This window comes from Plutella xylostella, chromosome 10 (genome assembly GCF_932276165.1).
Source record: "Plutella xylostella chromosome 10, ilPluXylo3.1, whole genome shotgun sequence".
NCBI lineage: Eukaryota > Metazoa > Arthropoda > Insecta > Lepidoptera > Plutellidae > Plutella > Plutella xylostella.
This window is the reverse complement of record NC_063990.1, coordinates 3,636,077-3,657,003: the sequence shown is the minus strand read 5'-3', so window position 1 is coordinate 3,657,003 and position 20,927 is coordinate 3,636,077. Positions and strand designations below refer to the sequence as shown.

At 37.9% G+C, this 20,927-nt stretch overlaps 2 protein-coding genes across 2 annotated transcripts; both read left to right on the top strand.

Annotated features, from left to right (window-relative positions):
- Positions 1 to 1,839: 1,839 nt before the first annotated feature.
- LOC105389619 (neurofilament heavy polypeptide) lies at positions 1,840 to 4,462 on the top strand. Its single transcript, XM_011560762.3, has 3 exons — positions 1,840 to 3,026; positions 3,295 to 3,438; positions 4,167 to 4,462. The coding sequence occupies exons 1-3, from the start codon at positions 1,902 to 1,904 to the stop codon at positions 4,401 to 4,403; spliced, it is 1,506 nt and encodes a 501-aa protein (XP_011559064.3). The 5' UTR covers positions 1,840 to 1,901; the 3' UTR covers positions 4,404 to 4,462.
- Positions 4,463 to 14,439: 9,977 nt separating this feature from the next.
- On the top strand, positions 14,440 to 17,866 carry LOC125489065. Its single transcript, XM_048623605.1, has 3 exons — positions 14,440 to 15,678; positions 16,066 to 16,284; positions 16,941 to 17,866. The coding sequence occupies exons 1-3, from the start codon at positions 15,300 to 15,302 to the stop codon at positions 17,036 to 17,038; spliced, it is 696 nt and encodes a 231-aa protein (XP_048479562.1). The 5' UTR covers positions 14,440 to 15,299; the 3' UTR covers positions 17,039 to 17,866.
- Positions 17,867 to 20,927: the final 3,061 nt, after the last annotated feature.

Below are 20,927 nucleotides of genomic sequence, written 5' to 3'. Positions count from 1 at the left end.
CGGAAATCGACACGAAAGTGAACGTCGATAGTTTCCAAATACACCATCGTAGCTACAAGTATCCGACATATCTCTTCAATTCATCACAAAATGCATTTGCAACGATGCATTCAAATAGTTCATTGTGTTGTTGCTATACTTCATCACACTTTCATGAGACGGGAGAGAGCGTGGGCGGTGCCATTAAATATGACGGACTGAAATGAAACGAAAATGTACAGTTAATTTAGTTTGAAACTTGTATGTGAAGCTGAAATGAAACGTCACACTTGGTTTTGCATTGTGTAATTAACTGTACCTACTCACAGTAAATAAGAGGAATAGTAGTGTTCCTTATAAAGTGCTTGGAAGATATTGGAAAGTACACAGAAACTCATAAGCTCACTCACCCGACATAGGTATACTGTAAGTGATTGTTGTATAGAGCTACAGTTGCAATTCGTAGTAGATGGCTGTAGGATTAAGCCCCGGTGTGGGCTTTGTAGACAATGACAGATGTGCTGAATAGACAAACACGGTGCCTTGTTGTCGACGTGACCCATTTTCAGGTCAACAATAACAATGCCTACGACACAATAATGCGGCCCCGAATGTGTCAACATAATGGCACAGATACGAGTAGGTGACATAGGTGTACCTTAAGGGTGCTTTTCCACCAGAGATGTGCTATGCAGCTATGCTTCGAAGATGTGATATCTACGCTACGAAAATATGTGACCGTTTCCACCAATACTACGCTAGGTAGCTGTGCGAGGAAGATGCGCTACGAAGATGCGCCGCCGCAAAGTAGCTGTGCGAGAAAGATGCGCATCTCGAGCTATGCTTCCACGATGGCATGTCTACTTTCAGTGAAAAACGCGGGCATACTGTAGGTCTGCTCTGCACATACATAGCTACACCACTCGCGATGGTCCATAGCACATATCCATAGCACGCATCCATAGCACACATCCATAGCACGCATCATTCCATACAAAAAACATATCTTAGTTGAATCCGTTTCCACCAGTGCTAAGCTATGTGTACCAATAAATATGATTGGTGGATATCAAACGCATCCATAGCATCGTAGCATAGCACATCTCTGGTGGAAAAGCACCCTAACAACAAGGCTTTTCTAGGTATACGTAATTTAACAAATTGTTGTAAATAATAAAGCAATAGCTATAAATATAATGATAATAAGAGTAGTTTTTCATACATTACAACGATATCAGAATATTTTTTCCATGGATAAATGGTAGATTGAAAAAAACTGACTTTGGTTGCCTACACCGGACAACTCTTTCAGCACAAGCTTGCTTGTGTTGGGGTCCACTAGCCCGCGCTAGGCCCACGTGGTGGATTAAGGCCTTCATTTGGAAAAAAGGTTGGAATATAATTATACTTATACTTGTGCGTGCATTATACATTCATGATTTATCACATTATAAACGTTGTATAGTGCCACAAACTTATCTGTTCCGGTGAGAGCGAACTAAATTGATCCATATCTCATTATTTACTAATGAATTATATATTGATATAGATTAGAAGGGTTTATTGAAACCACAAGAGCGAATTACCACTACTGGCAAACTTAAAATCTTATAGAATTAAGGAATATTACCTAATATTACACATTTACGTGAGCTGTCACCGGAACAGATAAGTTTGTGGCACTGTAAACTTTTTTACGAGCGTCATAGACTAATGTGTTACTGTATGAAAACTTCAGTTTTCGCAAAGTTTTCGCAATTATTTATTTTTACTCTATGAGTTTATGATTGACATAAGCATAGACTAGAATAAAGAACAAGAAGTGATTTTTGCATGATTGTTCGATAAAATCTGTGGATAAAATTTAAATTATCAAGCTTTAATTGAAATTTGTGTATTTAAATACAACTTATCCTATTGTGATGGACGAAGAAATTGTTACGGAAGAACAATCCAATACAAACAAAATCCAAGAGGAAAGGAAACAATCTGTTGCAAAAACGTCATCTGATGCAGAAAAACCTGCAGAAATCACTCGGCAATCAAATAATGAGAAACGACTATCAGATTCAAAGAAACCCCAAGAAGAAAAACGTCAGTCAGTAGATGCTAATAAACCAAGGGAAGCTACAAAAACCTCCGATGCCAAGATACCGGAAGAAGAAAAAAATCCGTCAGTTACAAGAAAAATTTCGGATGATAAACAAGGAGAGGAAAGAAAAATATCGGAAGCAAAGAAAGTAGAAGAAGAAAAACGGCCATCAATTACAAAGAGACCATCCGATGCTAAACCAGCAGATGAAAAACGAACATCTGAAGCAAAGAAGTTAGAAGAAAAAAGACCCTCTGATGCTAAACCAGCAGACGAAAAACGAACATCTGAAGCAAAGAAGTTAGAAGAAAAAAGACCCTCTGATGCTAAACCAGCTGACGAAAAACGAAAATCTGAAGCAAAGAAGTTAGAAGAAAAAAGACCCTCTGATGCTAAACCAGCAGACGAAAAACGAACATCTGAAGCAAAGAAAATAGAAGAAAAAAGACCCTCTGATGCTAAACCAGCAGACGAAAAACGAACATCTGAAGCAAAGAACTTGGAAGAAAAAAGACCCTCTGATGCTAAACCGGCAGACGAAAAACGAACATCTGAAGCAAAGAAGTTAGAAGAAGAAAGGCCATCAATAGCAAAAAAACCGGATGCACATATAGAAGAAAAAAGACCTTCTGATACTAAAGACGGGGCTGAAAAGAGATTATCAGAAGCCAAACGGATATCGGACGCCAAGCCAGCTGACGAGACAAGAGAATCTGATGCAAAGAAAGATGAAAAAAGGGTATCTGATCCCAATAAAAGAAGATCTAGGAAACAATCTGAAGCCAAGAGAGATAGTGAAAGAAAATCCGGGGTGATGGAAACTGATAGAAGCGGGAGACATAGTACCCGGTCCCAACTCGCAGTACAGAAGTCTTTTAGTCGGACCAAAGTTCGTCGACAATCTTACGGATTTGGAAGTGTACCTGGAATAAAACCTTTAGATAGAATGTCACAGGTAAAATATCTCTCTGTATTTAATACTTATGTAGAAGATAGTACATAATATAGATGGTTAAATAATTTAATTTACCCATTTTAATCAACACAACTCTTAGGAGTCCATTGTTTTACATCATTTTACGATAACATCATGACTATTCGTAGCTATTCCTTGATCGCCTTGGATACGCCCAAGCAGTAACTAACTTTTGATAATTTGCGAAACTCTTTAGCAGCCCCATACATAGAGTATTAAATACCTAAATGAAATCTCGTTTCTACAGACCTTAGAGTACAAGCGTCCTCCACTGGTGTACCTGAACACGTACCAGCTAGAGCCTTACGTCAGGTTCAACACGCAGCTGGTGGAAGATGCCGCTGCAGACCTCCTGGAGGAGCACTTTACGGGACATGTTTACAATGAAGCGGTAAAAGATTTGCAGATGTTTTTAGAGTAGCTTTTATATAAATATCCGATGGAATTATTATGTCTACATAGTTTAGCTGGTGCTCTAGTATCCCAACATATACCTGATTATACTTCTAAGGGTGGGTCTACGCTAGACGAACCGAGCACGAGCGGAGCCTTTCAAGGTTTTGTCGTTCACGGTGTCAAGTGTGGACGTACAACGAACCTACAACGATCACTGTCCTCGAACGCGAAGCAAAACCCTTTGTGTTCGTCAAAAAACCGACAACAGGCGGAACGCAGCCGAGCACGAACGAAATGTTCGCAGCGCGCTCGTTCGAGGCTTGTAGGTCGGTCCACACTATACGAATTGTGTTCGGCTCGTGCTCCGCTCGTTCTCGGTTCGTCTAGCGTACACCCACCTTAAGATATGAGAAAACGGAAGTGCATAGCGCGAGTAGCCATTCGCAGTGGTTTTTTCACCGGAAGAGGTATGTAGGTACTAATGTTTATGCCCATCGTTTCTTAATGCTGCCTGTGATCTGATATACAAAATAGTTGAAGTTATGTGACATAGCTATGCTGTGCTGTACATGTGTGTCACACATATCCGATGTGACACACACAGCACAGCACAGCAGATGAAATGTACACATTGTGCTTTAATTGTATCATCTGACTTAAAAGTCGCAGTAAGCCAGCTCTTTTTAATCTTCTACATCTACAACAAACGTGTTTCGCATCCAGCGTTCACCGCTCCTAGCGCTGCGCCTAGCGGGCGAGCTGATGCGTCGCGTGAAGCAGCTGATGTTCAACCGGTACCGGATCATCACCAGCATCACCGTCGCCCAGAGACGAGCCCAGAGCTACAACAACGCCGTCGCTTTCCTCTGGGACAAAGACAGAGACAGCTACGTGGACCTGCATAGAGAGAACTTCACTTGTTTCATGCAGGTCACTGTTTTTGGAGTGTACTTCGATTGAATAAGCGTTGTTTGGTGTTATTTTATTGCTGTTTTAGCTTGCTGTTTGTAGTTGTTGTTTTCATTAAATAAAAAAATTGTCTAATACATTTACTCAGTGTTTTTTGTAATTTACCAAAATGAAAATAAGCCCCGCAAGCTACGTTTTGACATGCATTATAAAGGTTTTCCTGTTGGGATTCCGGGATTAGAATTTGTCCCTAATACAAATAAACGCTTTGCTCATCTCTGCGCTGCCTGTATTATTGTCAATACAATAATTAAAAAAAATCGTTACAGTCCTGTAATGGCAAACCTCAACTGAGTGTTCTGCTAGTAGGTATTTTAACTATTATCAGTAAAATAAATTAATAGAGCCATGTTAAACAAACAGGTTAAAATAAAATTCCTCCGTACCATAAATACAGCCTGTGCATTAAATATTCATCAGAAGAACGCCTAACGCCGAGATTAAGTAATTCATAATGCAAGTACTATCGTCCCTTTGCGAGGCTTACTCGTGAAGCTTCTTGATATTTCAACCCTTGAGGTTATTAACTATGTGTTGGCGACCGAAAATATTTTTTCCGCGAAATACTTCCAACATAATTATAAATATCATAACATATCAAGATCACGAATGAAAAGGTTCAACCTACATTTTATGGGGGTGGAGTGTCTTAACTAAACTAAAGAACCTAAGTATACAAAACTACTTAGGAGATAAGATACAAAAAAGAATCAAATCTATTGTTTAGCCTGCCTCGTGCCCATACAAGATTTAGATTTCAGTATTTTGATTAAAAATAAATGAACATTTCAGTTCAAAACAGAATCAGACGAGGGTTGTGATCAATGTTTTGCGATTGCTATCTATTCAATCGTCTTGGGCTTTCAAACGCTTCATCCAAAAATAGAAACATTTGTTTTCGTGTTTCTAACGGAACTGGAATTTGAAAATGAATTTATTAAAAGGCTTCGAAATTATTCTAAACGTAACGTTCAGAGACTTTCATTAGATTATTGAATTTTTCAAAAATGTATGGTAGTTTTACAATATCTCTTCTCTTTTTTTTTAAGCAAAACTAAGCACAAGGCGGATTTATAAACATAGCAGTGAACATGGTGCAACAGATCTTGTACAAAAAAAGTGATTACTATAATCTTTAACTTTTGTATTCTTCAATAGTTTGATTTTGTATTCCATGTCACGTCCTTTAAACGTTCCCCGTTTTTTTATCGGACTTCAGTATTTGTGCAGACCTCATATCGACAACGTTTAATGGAAAACCAACAACAAAGTTTATTCTACCTGACCTTCCAGAGCAATTTTCGTATAATATTCAAGATAATTAAAAAAGCCACAATCCGAGACAAAGTATACCTTTGCAAAATATTAAATTAATCCAGCTATCACAAATACGATACAAAAATAATACGAAACTTTAGGAACATGTCAATATTTGCTTATAAATGATTGCTTATTTGAATTATTCATCGACAAACTAAACGAAGCTAATATTGCAAGTTACTTTGGAGCAAATCGTCGGGTCTGTTTCAGCATGCACCAGGGAGTTACCATTAGCATACCACAATAAGCCACGCTATGCTAGACTGGCTGTTGCCTATCGTAGCTCAGATGCCGCTACATGGGCTCGTTATGGACGTAGACAAACATAAAAATAGTCACTATACCTATTGCGATTCGTCATAAATACAGCGCTGTGATTGGTGGAACGAGCAATAAAAGAGTTTATGGACGTCGATAACGAACCCGTGTAGCGGCGGCAGGGGCCGTCTCCACGGCTTTAAACTAATATGGATGTTGTATTTTCTATACTTATTTAAATCATACCTACTGAAATTTAAACTTATTTGATTTATTTAAAACAGTTTTGCTCTAAAACATACGGCGACAGCTCAATATCGTTTCGACTACACTTTCCTTTTTCCCTTTAGTTTGTTTTAATAAAATTCCTAAAGCGGACTCGTAAACAATTGCATTCTCTATGTGCCCGGGTGAACAGCCTTGTTAGGTATAAACATCCACGAACAGACAGACTTGCATATTGACAGAGAATTTATATGGATGTATGAATGGATGTCCACAGACGGGTGTGTCTCTAAATAACTGTGGGGTTACCACCACCAAATATAACAATCCATAAGTAGCGTTGCTCGCCTGTTAAGCATCTGTCAGATTCATACAATTTTGGTGGTGTACCCCACAGTTGTTACTTCACACGAGGAGGGTCCTTTCGTCCCCCCACGGTGACTATGTAGGTATAAATAAGCACTCTATCTTTCATATAAGTCCCTACATATTATACTCTCATGGAAAAAACATATTTATTTTATGAAAAAATCCAATGGATCATAATTTTATTACCAAACGAAAATAGTAAATTATTATAGTAAGTATAAAATTACGGTATAATTAAATCACCCGACTCATGCCGAAATTACAGGTACAGTATACATTACAAACAAATTTTATGCTGCAATGCAAATGCGAGGTTTTTAATTTATATTTAACAAAGCCATCTATTTTATAATCACTATCATAAATGGGACATGTGCGGGAAATTTATACGTAAAATAGCCATTTTGATAAATTAAATATTTTGATTACGACAATAATACGCTACATTATGATAGTAAGTTACGTGTTACCACGTGAATTTCGAAAAATCTTAGAACAAAAATGAAGTTGTTTTGAATTATAGTAATTATACCCTTTTCCGCTTAACTTTTAATAGTTACCCTGTATGGTGAATCTAAGAAATCCCCTCCCCATTTATGATTTCCGTAGTATTAAAACGTAGACTTACTCCATATAATTATAAAACATTTGACCAGTTGTATCTGTATACAAAACAACAGTAAAGCTTCCGTTTCACTTGAATAGAAAAAGTTAAGAGAAAAATATAAATGACAATGGGACGATAACATAACAGTGTCTGTCTCTTTGAACGGTCGACTGGCGAGAATCTAAGGACAAATCTTATAGCGAAAATAAGGATTTAGACATCGTGCCTTGTAAAAGCGTTGACCACGGGTGGTATTCTGGAATATCTGGATATTGCTAGTGTTCTGGACCTGTAATATTTTTTTAAAGAAAGAGATAGAGCTTTTTCTTTGTATTATTCTTTCCGCTGTTGCAAAGTGCGAGGTCTATGAAAATGCATTCCAAAAATCCTACAATGGAGATAATTAAACTCATCCCCCCATCCTGGCCATACGCAAAATGCATCCAGACCTCTGGATGCCTTCCGGGCTAAATTCACTAAGAATCAACTAATGAATACGTGTGCTCCGCATAGAAGAATGAGCAAGAAACCCTGAAATTATTATAATCTTCTAGCAAGTAACGCCACAACATTTCTCGATGGTCCCCTTGGATGGCCTTCCCGACCACTATTGGCTACCTTTCTGAGGTCATCATTAAATGTTAGCATTGAGCGGGGTTTTAAAGTCGGATAAAGCTGACATCCCTATCATAATTATTTAAACGGTGTAAAAAATGTTTTCGGATTGTCAAGAGTCTAGGCGTTGTATTATTCTTGTACTCTTTACTCTAGTAAACATAACATAAACATGGGGAGCTCATGACAAAAAAGAGGCTCTCAGTATAATAGTATGATGTTGTAAATGTTTCCAGAATAATACCGAACATTCTGCTCATCGACATGTTGAGCTTATGTAGATGTGGGATGGTGCCCAGACACACTTTAGATAAAATTGTTACTGGGGTGCCACACCGAATGTCCCGATACGTACACACTCTTTGGAATATCTTGTTTCATTTCTTATAAGCTTGCGTTTATCTTTAGTATAAAATCCAAATAGGTATGCAAAGTTCAATGTATACTTAGTTATTAACCTCTTAGTGTATGCTAAAGTAGTTAGTTATGATTTCCTAATTATAAAAAGTAGCGTTATTTAGTTTTTCAGTTTAATTATGTTGGAAACTACTTATGCTGTGTGAAATTAACATATTAAATGCTGCTATTTGAAATTGCAATTTTACACAATATTGCAATCATGCTTTCTTAATAAGAATCGCATGTTGCCTTCAAAATACAAAAGATTTAGTACTCGAACACAAAGTGCTTCTGAACCGCTGTCAGTTCTGTATACATTTATGTAAGTAGATCGATCTACTATTTATTTTGTGAGGATAACATTAATTTAATGACCCACATTTTCAAAAATATTTGTTTATTTGCCAGACCCGAAATCCAACCTGAGACATGCCCGCCGCGCCGTCTATGTAAGTATATATAAGTACTTTTACACAAACTCACACACGCGCGCTTAAAAACTTTTAAAATAAAATATTACTAAAGTTTCTTCACATACATACATACACTGCACTGGGCTCACGTAGACGGCTGTCACGGGTATTAGCTGAAATGCTAGTCTAAGAAAATAATCTACGAATAATCCTCTTCCAATAGTGCTAAAAGTGCTAATGGATCTATATAGATTCTATAGGTACATCGGTGTTGAAATTTCAGAAAATGTTAGCGATGTGTTCCTTTAAAGAAACTTTGTTGGTCACGTATTTTTTTTACTATGGAGAAAGATACCTATATTTTTTTAGCACATCTAGATATGTGAACCCACCAGCCCGCAGTGGACCATCGTGGTGGGAAATGGTCCAAGCTTAGGAAGGCAGTTTAGACCTTGGCGATATGCACAAAGGTTCCATTCGAGAGAGGCAGGTACAGGTACATACAGAGAATAGAATAGAATAGATAGATACCTATATATATTTTTTCGCGAATTTTGACATTCTGATTTAATTTTTGGGCTTAAATATCGGCAAATTACAAAACTGCGAGTGTTTGTAAACTGACGATACCGTGTGTAAACGGCGAGATCTTACAAATTGTCATATAACATGCTGCACACATAGGTTTCGGCTTAGTATACCCTTTTTGCAACATCATGTATAATGGAGTTCAGTGTGGTATAAACAGGTACAAAAAAGGTAAATTTACAAAAAACCAGTGACCTACATAAATATGACTCGTCAACTAAAATAACTACGCTCCGATCCTTTGTCCTCCATCCGATGTTACATAGCCAACCAATAAGAAGGTTCAAAAATCGACACGGGCAAAAAGAAATCCAATCTCATCAACCCTCAGAACAAGGACGCGCGAACCTAAATCTGCAATGACGAACGTAAACAGTCCCCAGCCAAGGAGGTTGTAACAACGAGCCTCGCCCGCGCCGTGACGTCACGGCCCCGCGCTGACGTCATTCGCCCGGGCTGCGTGCTGCATATGGGTCAACAGAACTTGGCCGGGCCCGGGGTAGCACCCTGCAGCGGGAGATAGGTCACCCGGATATAAATAGAACCAGATATTCTGTGGACCTCTTTTCCTGGCCGGGTTATAGTAACCTTGAATGCACGAGCTAGTTTCCTAAGAGCCCCAAAATGAGGAAAAATCTTATTTTAATTCAGTCAAATACTCAATACTTATTGTTGAAAGACTCCCGAATGATCTAGTTAAATGTTGGGTGACCTCTGACGTGAAGTGATTCCCGTGAACTGACCTATATTGGAGATGGATGTACGTCATTCGCTAGTTTCTTTGTTTACGGTGTACCCTACCCTTCGTGTAGCTGGGACTTTAACTAAAAGGCAACTAAAAGGAGGTACTTTTGGTTATCAAAATCTATCAATTTCATTTTCATTGTGTCGTAATGTGGGACGTAGGTTAAGGTGTTGTGCATTTTTTGGGTTAACATAGATCATTCATTCATCTCATTTTAATACAGCTTCAAGGTAGCCTAGACTTGTACTTAAATAAATTATGTTTTTCATTTCAAATCGATCCCTATCTCCACGCGTTTCTGAAATAAACTATCAGTAATGAAGTGCAGATCTTGAGTACGGAATCCAGCGATGTGATTGGGTGAATTGTCATTGAGTAGGGATTCAATTTATGCTCTAGAGAACTGATTTACCTTTGAGGTAAAAAACACAAAAAAAACGCATTATGTATAATTGTAAGTAGGAATATTGTATAGCGCAACATAATTGATAATACGCTCGTTGTAAATGAAATAATTACCTACTAGGTAAAAATATTATATATGAATCACTGGGCTCATTCCATTTTGTACTTAATTATTTTCTAATCTCTTTATAATACCTTTTTTCCAAATGAATAAAACGCTAATAAAAAGCGAAACCGCGTTAATTATACTCCAAAGTAATCCAGTCAAATTGTTGTATAAATCTTCATAATAGGACTGGAATAAAAGATTGTTTTATTATCTCAAGTTAATTAACTTCGCCACGTGTTTGTTTTATTAATTTGATTGTTATTTAATGTTGATTTACAGAACATTTTGAGATAAGTAAATATTTCACATAAAGCATGAATAAAAATATATGTGTGCGTACCATGAAAATTATATACCTAAGTTCCTATTTTTAGTATTTTTGCGTATTTACTGTAACAGATTCGTAAAGTCTTTTGTGTATCCAGTCGTTTTACAAAATGTAGGTATTTGATTTACCCAGAGAAATCATTCAATTTACAAAATTGCATGTTGTACAAATAAACCGGCAGGCGAGCGTTTGTCGTTTTGTGTACGATAGGGAATTGGGACTCGATAGGAAACTGTTACGAGTGTGATAGCTATGTAAAATATGAAGGTAGTTGCAGGCCCAGGGGGGTCACTCTATTTGACGAAAAACTAAGTTTGAGGACGTTGCTGCGCGAGCCTTGACTCTGCTGTCTCGTTGTGTTTAAACGTGCCGAATGCACGACAGCTCTCGTTCGTTCGTTTTTCATCAGTATAGAGTAACCCTCCAGCACAATCGGACAACAGGGCGCAAAGGGACATTTATTTGGCACATGCTTAGTAAGGTATACAACTACACAGGTATAGGAGACCAATGAAAAAACATGTAATCATTTTGTATGTCTAATAAATTTTCTTCTTTGCCATAATGAATTTTCGCACGCGGGTTCCCGCACTCTTACGTAAATCCATTACGATCGGTTCTTACCCTCCACCACGTAGGTTTTATTTCGGAACCGACAGGTATCTATACAAATTTATGTAGATCGAAATCAATTAGAAAGTTCAAGATTGCCAGATTTTGTACAAATTGCTTTTTGCCCTCTCTACCTACGTTTCCTACCGACAATTTAGAAAGAAACTCCCTTGGTTGGCATACTTAAAGAATCCATTTTGGCAGGGTAGATTTTTTTTAGTAAAAAGTTATTTTTCTTTCGTATTTTTTAATACTTAGTAGGTTCTTTAAAACATATATTTTTATATGTATAAGCATTATTTACGTTTTTAGTTCGTAATATTCTGGTGTGCTATTAAATGAACCCCAATATTGTAGACGGCTTCATTTAGCAACTTTTTTTCTATTTACGAGCAATTAATTTGGCGCTTTGACACTGGAACTTTTTTATAGCTTGTGATGTGAGTGCATAATCTGTTACCTATATTATACTAAAAAGTCGTAAAATAAATTAAAACAATGTTTGTAACATGACAATTGTACCTTCTCTATTCATTTCTCACCTAACGAGTGCTCGCGTCAAGCGGAATCGAACCTTGACCTACATTTACCCTAATTTTACCCTCAGACGAGCTCCAGGGTATTTATGTATCTACAGGAATGGAATAACATTAAAGTGTCTCACTGGCAGACTACACTGGGGGATGAAGGGTTGAAGAATAGCAGATGAGTATGTTTTTAGAGATATATTATTATTTATTATTTAAACTCTTTATTGCATACACATAAATAATAAATAATAATAATAAATATGTGGGGACATCTCACACACGGCCATCCGACCCCAAGCTAGGCAGAACCTGTGTTATGGGTGTCGGACAGCTGATATATCTACACAAATACATAGATAGATAGATACTAAATATAAATGTAAACACCCAAGACCCGAGTACAAATATCTGTCTTTAAACAAATATCTGCCCCAGCCGGGACTCGAACCCGGGACCTTCGGCATAGCAGTCAGGGCCACTAACCACTACGCCATTCGACCGTCGACATAGAAACATACAAAGTAGGTACAGTTCATTACAGGTTGACAGTCTATGTACACAAAGGCGGACTTATCGCCTTAAGGCGATTTCTTCCAGTCTAACTTTATGGTGAGAAAATAAATATATGTATAATATTTTGTTGCAAAATGTATGTTCGTAAACTAGAAATTTTAATGTTGAGTTTAAAATTATATATGAATGAGTGGAAACAACTTAGGTTAAAATTACTATTGCGTAAACAATGGCAAATTATGCTATAGGTAACGCATACGTTGAAGCTCTCACATAAAACCTTATAAATAGAGCGTGCACCTACTTTTTTTTTAACTCTTATCCCTGCCTGGTTCCTATATGCCATTCCACGGGGAAAGACATCTGACAGAACCCTTATTACATTCGAATAAGGGTAGTTTCTGTTTGTATCATTTGTCTTTCCCCGTGGAATTGGATATAGTGTCTTATTTTTTATTAAATTAAAATACCTAAGTCAAACGAAACAGAAAAGAAAAAGTACCTAAGTTCAAATAAATTTCAAAATTAACTTTGGCTTACTCAGGTGCCTACAAAATTGGTTCATAAATATGAAAGGAAAATTACGGGTCAACATTTATAATTGCTGGTATTTCAAAGATTAGGCAAATTTCTCTCAATTCCCTCAAAAATATCTCAAAAGGAAGAAAATATTTTTACCTTAATAAAAATTATAAAAACAAGCGAGAAAAAAAGATCTGTACATTAATAAAAAAAACAATATGTAATCATTGTAGTAGTTATGAAAAAAATATCTAACCCACAAAATTAAATGTTGGTAAAAATGTGTTGTAAGTGCCGAATAACACTTAAATGTAACCTCACACTTGCCTCTCGACTATACTAAATGCGAAATAAATCAATTGACCTACTTCCTGCAGGGACTTGGTTTGGCTCATACTCTCTTTCATGAACTTCTGAAAGCGTTCGTGTATTTATTCCGGTCTGCAGGAAATAAAAATCTCTTTCGTTTTCAAGAAATATCCAACTGTGTTTGCTTCAAAAGTTTGTTATGATGAAAGTCTTTCATCCTATGATATACCAACAGCAGTGTTTCGATATAAAAAACATACAAACACACAGCAGGACATGGGCCTCCTTCAAGTTTTTTTAAAATAAATGTTTGTTACTCCACAGACTTTATGTCCGTGCCTTTTGAAGAGTGGTAATGTTCAAGGCTTAATACATATTTGCGTTAAAACTAGCGAACATCATACACGTCTAAGCAGAGAATACAGGCATCTAATACAGAAAAATGATACAAATGTGGACCCAGCCTAAACCCTTGCCCCCCTACTAACCCCCCACGTGCCTACGTGACACTGTTTGTCGTCATCCCGAGGCTGGAACAGGTCCAAGGAAGCAACAATCAAAGGATATTTTTTTGCCTTTTGTCTTTCGGCACAGAGAAGTATTTTCTTGATTACAAGATTCAAACATTGTAGCTTATTAATTTCCCGTAAAATAATTACTCAAACCAGAAATTTATTTCGATCGTTAACACACACACACTCACGCCTTGTACTACTGTACTCCCTTGCGGGGTAGGCAGAGGTGCATTGCTGCACCCACTTTTCGCCAGTGTTATGTTAGTCCCAATGTAATAGGGGGCGAGCCTATTGCCATTTTACGGGCACATCCAAGACCCGAGAACAAATATCTGTGTTTATACAAATATCTGCCCCAGCCGGGAATCGAACCCGGGACCTTCGGCTCAGTAGTCAGGGTCACTAACCACTACGCCATTCGGCCGTCATTTCCTTTATGACACAAGCATCACTTTGCTGAAAAGAAAGAACAAAAAGATACAAAGACCATTAATACATTTAAAAGCAACATTTGTTGAAAGAATTGCCCTGCGTAGCGCGAAACAAACGCAAATAAATTCATGCAACAACAGCAAGAAAGGATATTGGAATACAATGGCCGTTTTGTATAACGCTTGATTGGACGTTTCAAATGGAATGCTGTTGCAATTATTAAATGTAGCAACACAAAAGTCCATAGACTAACTAATTTTAACTACTAATATTGGTAGTACTGTAAACGGTTAGGTTTCCGGTCTTCTTCTCAATAAACGTGCGAACGTGTATCAATACAGAATTGTGGTTTAATTCAGTAAATAGCAATTCCCGCAACGATCCAGCCTCCAAACACACGCGGACCCAAGTCCGCACATGGTCCATACGAGCAACAACTGATATTTGCGTGGAGTTGCGAAGAAAGCCACACGATCATTCTGCGATCTACAGAGGAGAAGCTGGGTACAAGCCAAGGCCAGCCATCTTGAACCATTTGCTTCGTACGTGGGACGACGCAAAACACCTCGGAGTCTCTCGTCAATCGTAAGCGGAGCAAACGACGGGTTCAAGCAATCATCAAAAACAAGGCGGGCCAAGCAAGTATTCTACAAAGACGCCCTCATCGTCAGCGAACATCATATTTCCCGCCATTAATTTCGGCGGCAAGGTGCAGTGAGGCGCCAGAGCTACGTTCATTTCTGCAACGGTGCAGAAAGAGACAGCGGTACGCAAGAAAGAAGGTGCGACAGAGACAGCGAGCGGCGCGCGAGCTACACATCGTGTCATTCGCTGCGGAACTCAGTCAGGTGTGCCAACCGTACCAGCAAATATCCAGAGACAATACTGTATGTTTTTTTCAAAGATTCCTTTCATTCATTCAGCAGCCATTTTTATTGTGTTTGTCTTTTTATTGAAAGACACAATTTTGGTTCGCGTGCTCAAATAGTTGTTTGTTGTAGTAGTTTTGTTTAACCCTGGTTATTTGTAATAGTATAAGATATTTTGTTTAAGTGCAAGTTACAGTTGTCGATATGTCTGAAACAAGTGATATTGTCAAACAGAAAAACATTAAAAGAGGTTACATTAAAGCCACGCTAACAAGATTGGCTACATTTTCAAAGCAAAACTTGTCGTCATGCTCCAAAGACGAATTGCTCGTCAAAAAGCAAAGGTTAACCGAGGCCTTTAGTGAATACGAAGAGCTCAATCAGGATTTGTTGTATTTAAATCCAAATGACGATGAAAATATAGTGCTAGTGGAGGAAACATACTATCAAACCTTGACATGTTTCAATCAGACATTAACGACATTAAATTCTGGTAACCTACAAGAGCCAACAACTTACAACACAACAGCCCAATGCAGCCAAAGAACGAAATTACCTGCTATAAACATTGGTAGCTTCAATGGTAAGTTTGGTGACTACACACCTTTCATAACATTGTTTACATCTATGATTGATAATGATAAGTCCTTAGACACAGTACAGAAGCTTTATTATTTGCGTTCCTTCCTTCAGGAGGAACCTTTAAACTTGATTAAAAACCTACCTATAACTGGGGATAGCTACAATGTTGCATTGGAACTACTGAACAACCGATACAACAACAAACAGAGGATCATAAATGAGCACATAGGTCGTCTTTTAGATCTAAAGCCGTTAACCAAATCTACTGCCTGCAACCTCAGGGAATTTATAGCCACTATAAGGCAGGAGTTAGCGGCATTAAAAAATCAGGAATCTAATGTAAAGTATTGGGATGCAATATTATTATGTGTTTTGTCTCGTAAATTAGATGGCTACACAGCTCGAGCTTACCAGCTCGAAAGAAATCAAGATGCAGATCCTGCCGTGGAAGAATTTCTCAAGTATCTGGAGCGGAGAGCCCTTGCGTTGGAAAGCGCTGAGCCCAGTCAAAATGCTCAGCATACAAGCATGGACAACCGGGCATCCACAACTAAGTCCAGACCCATGGCTGCAACACACGTCGTGACAGGAACACAATGCTCTCACTGTAAGTTAACTGACCATAAATTATATTCCTGTAAAAAGTTTCTAACATTGACTGCGCCTGATAGGGTAGAGTTCATACATAGAAACAAGCTGTGCATGATTTGTTTAGGATCACACAAAGGCAAGTGTAGGTTTCACTTCAGGTGTTCTCTGTGCAAGGATAAACACAACACTATCTTGCACTGTGACAAGTTCCCAGAGCCTGCGAGTGCACATCAACCAGCACCAGTGACTTTGTCAGGATATGCAGAAAATAATGTTCTTCTCCCTACAGCGAGAGTAAAGATCATAGGCAGAGATGGTACAGAGTATCATGTACGAGCACTCCTGGACAGCTGTTCCCAGGTATCATTTGTTTCCTCAAAGCTAGTCAAATTACTTGGGGGAAAGCCCAAGTCAAGTGATTTAAATATTATTGGGATCACAAATAAACAGAGCACCATCAAAGCATGCATTCCAATCGAAATTCAGTCATTGAGATCGCCATACAAGACCACAATTACCTGCCAGATAGTAGAAAGTGTTACATGCAATCTACCTCAAAACAAAATTAACCTTACAGGCATTCAGATACCCCAAAATGTTGTTTTGGCCGATGAAAAGTTTTACGAACCAGGTGAGATCAATATGCTCATCAGTTCTGATGTCGTGTTTCAGACGCTGTTGCTCCAGACGGAGCCGATAAAGATCGAGCTTCCCGAGCAGCCTCCGAGCCCAGCCCAGCCGCCGAGCACCGCGTCGGGGCCACAGTCTGAGTCAACCAGCGATAGCACGGCGCCAGCACCGCGACGATACTTGAGTATTATTAACACTGAGTTCGGACACATAGTAGGAGGTAACATACCATGTCATTTAGCACAGGCAGCGTCACACAAGGTAGTCTTAAAATGTACATTAGCCCCTCTCAATGATACGATTGCTCAATTTTGGAACACAGAAAAAGTGCCTGAAATTTTTAGCGAGAAATCTTCAGAACAGGAACTTTGCGAAGAGGTATTTCAGAGTACTGTTAAGTTAGAAGATAACAAATTCCAAGTTGCTTTGCCTCTGAAGTTACCACTTTCCGAGGTAAGCGACGCACTTGGCGACTCGTTTCACTTTGCACACAAACGGTTTTTGAACTTAGAGAAAAAACTACATGCAAACCCAACTTTGTTCAACCAATACAAAGAATTCATAAACGAATATTTACAGCTCAATCACGGTCATTATATAGACATTGAGATGTACGATTTAAACAAGGATGCGGTATATTTTCTTCCGCACAGAGCAGTCATCAACGAGAACAGCAAAACTACGCCAGTGCGTACTGTTTTTGATGCATCAATGCTAACAAACAAGAAAATTTCTTTAAATGATTTACAACTTAATGGACCTACAGTCCAAAGAGATCTGTACGATATCATTATCCTATTTCGATTAGGGAAATTCACATTCACAACGGATATAAGGCGCATGTTTCGGAATATTAATGTCGATCCCGCATACACATCACTTCAGAATATTCTCTGGAGGGAAAGCCCCACAGAGACACTAAAAGTTATAAGACTCGATTCAGTAACTTATGGTTTGAAGTCATCGAGTTATCTTGCAACACGTTGTTTAGATGAGCTGGCAACTAGGTACAGAAATGATTACCCCCTAGCTTCATCCATCATCAAAGAAAACACTTATGTGGATGATAGCGCTGGCTATATGTTAATACCCATGAGAACCCGGCAGACCTGATCAGTAGGGGAGTCCAACCAGGAGAGCTGAACGGCAATAATCTGTGGTGGAGAGGCCCAGAATTTCTACAAAACAGTAAGTGGGACCTTTCTTGTAATGAGCCGAAAATACCTCAAGAGGTACCAGAGGTAAGGAGCTGCGCTGTGCTTGCTAGCGCTCCCGTGTGTATAAAGCCAAACCCGCTAGAGTACGTTTTTAAACGCTTATACGAATGCTCTGATATTAACAAAATTGTTAGGCTGTATGCATACATATTGAGGTTTTTGAATAACACTAACAAAATAAACAATAAATTGAACACTAGCTACTTAACAAGCTCCGAACTGCACAACTCGCTTCTGCAAATAATCAAATATGAACAAAGTCAATATTTTTCAGCTGAAATAGAATGTTTAAGTAAGGGTAAAAAACTAACAGGCAATCTGACTAACCTCCATCCATTTCTCGATGAGATGGGACTATTGCGTCTTTCGGGTAGGTTACACCATGCAAAAATTGCTTATTCACATAAACACCCAGTCATATTACCTAAAGGTTCGCTGATCACCACTTTGCTTATCAGGAGTGAGCATCAACGCTTGATGCATGCAGGAAGCAGGCTAGTTCTTGCTAATTTGAATCAAAAGTTTTGGATTGTAAATGGTTTGTTAGAAGTTAAGAAAGTAGTTCATAAATGTGTAACTTGTTTCAGACATAAGGCAACTGTAGCTAAACAGTTAATGGGGAGTCTTCCCGCTGGGAGAGTTAATAAAACTAGCCGCCCATTCGAAATTATCGGCGTGGACTTCTGTGGACCGCTAGAAATAAAATTATCACGTATCAGACGATCCGTTATAGGTAAAGGATATATTTTAGTTTGCGTATGTTTCGCAACAAAGGCAATTCATTTAGAACTGGCTTCCGATTTGACAACTGAGACCTTTTTAGCATGTTTTAGACGACTGATTTCGAGACGAGGCTTGCCCACCGAAGTCCACTGCGATAATGCAAGTACATTTAAATGTGCAAATTCACAATTAGTTGAACTTTACTCACTGCAGTCTTCACAAAGGCACCGAGCACAAGTATATGAATTTGCTTCACAAAGAGGCATAGATTTCCACTTCATACCAAGTTACTCAGCGACGTTCGGAGGCCTTTGGGAAAGTGCAGTGAAGAGTACAAAGCATCATTTAAAAAGGGTATTACAGAAAAACGTACTTACTTATGAACAGATGAATACGGTTCTTACAGAGATAGAATGTATTTTAAACAGTCGTCCATTGTTACCATTGTCAACAGAACCTGATGATTTTTGTTACTTAACCCCTGGTCATTTTATCACTGGTAGTGCTTTGACTATGTACCCAGAAAAGAATGTAAGTGATATACCGCAAAATAGACTTAAGTTTTGGCAGTTATGTACAAGTTTAAAACAAAAATTCTGGAATACATGGCATAAATATTATTTAAACATTTTACAGAACAGACCGAAATGGCGACATGAGCAACATAACGTAAAATTAGGCAGTCTTGTGATTTTAAAAGAAGACAATATACCTAATATGTGTTGGCCCATGGCTAGAGTTGTTAAGTTATTTCCAGGGCATGACGGTAAAGTAAGAGCAGTTGAGGTTAGAACGCCTAACCATAAAACCCATCATCGATCTATACACAAAATCTGTATTCTGCCTATTGAAGATAATAACTAATGTAAAATAAGTAAATACTCATGTATTTGTTGTTGCTTGTCGCTGGCACTACACACTCTAGTTAGAGATGTATAAATACTGTTTTAGGGCTGACATTAGCAGCTTATTTGGGCACGCGAACCAAAATATTTAGTTTAATATAGTTTTAGTTTAGTTCGTAGTGCTAAGAATTTATTAAAAACACGACTGTTGTATTTAACATAGTGTTATGTAACAATGTAAATTGGTTATTCTTAGGGTTATGTACCATTCCAAGAAAATATTTCGTAGGACTAAGAATTTATCAGTAACTCCAACTGTGTATGTATTTAACTTTTTATAAAGTACTAATTAACTTTGTAATTCTTAGGGTTATGTACCATCCCAAGAACATCATTTCGTAGGGCTAAGAATGTTACTTCGAGATTTAATTATAAGTATAAAACTGCTACCTACCATCTGAAAATATTAATTAAATGTTTATAACTAACTTTTATAATCAAAAATACAGTCCACTATCGAAAGTAAAACTAGGTTTGTATAAACAGTATGATTTATTAATATTACATAGATTTTCATATACAGTATGATTTATTACTTTACATAGACTTTGTTGTTAACAAGTAGGTATTAATTCGTTCTGGTGTGGTGGCAGCATGTTGCAATTATTAAATGTAGCAACACAAAAGTCCATAGACTAACTAATTTTAACTACTAATATTGGTAGTACTGTAAACGGTTAGGTTTCCGGTCTTCTTCTCAATAAACGTGCGAACGTGTATCAATACAGAATTGTGGTTTAATTCAGTAAATAGCAATTCCCGCAACGATCCAGCCTCCAAACACACGCGGACCCAAGTCCGCACAAATGCAGCAATGCAATTCAAATTGCATACAGAATAGCGTGGCACTACTCGCTTTGGACAAGCACTGTAGGATATTGGATATAATAAATATTATTAACGCATTAATACTTACTTTACAATTTTGGTTGACATAACTAACTATTTAAAAGTTGGGGTGGGATGCTGAATCATTTTCAGTAATGTGTAGAAAGTGTAATTTACGCTACACATTATAAGAGGATTTTTATAAATAAATATTGGATTAAAAGACCTTACAGTACTTGGTAAATGACACTTTTATATTCGTTGGTACCTAATATCCACATAGTATGCAAAACTCTTGTAGACTGCTACTGGCAGTGTCACTGGTAAGCCTTTGCACCAGCTCGGCTTAGCAAAAA

Bases quoted from the DNA above. Each gene is read 5' to 3' on its own strand.
- LOC105389619 (XM_011560762.3), top strand. From the start codon at position 1,902: ATGGACGAAGAAATTGTTACGGAAGAACAATCCAATACAAACAAAATC. The intron at 3,027-3,294 runs GTAAAATATCTC...TCGTTTCTACAG, and splicing joins CTTTAGATAGAATGTCACAG to ACCTTAGAGTACAAGCGTCC. The intron at 3,439-4,166 runs GTAAAAGATTTG...TTTCGCATCCAG, and splicing joins GACATGTTTACAATGAAGCG to CGTTCACCGCTCCTAGCGCT.
- LOC125489065 (XM_048623605.1), top strand. From the start codon at position 15,300: ATGTCTGAAACAAGTGATATTGTCAAACAGAAAAACATTAAAAGAGGT. The intron at 15,679-16,065 runs GTAAGTTTGGTG...CTCGTAAATTAG, and splicing joins AAACATTGGTAGCTTCAATG to ATGGCTACACAGCTCGAGCT. The intron at 16,285-16,940 runs GTAAGTTAACTG...GTCGTGTTTCAG, and splicing joins AGGAACACAATGCTCTCACT to ACGCTGTTGCTCCAGACGGA.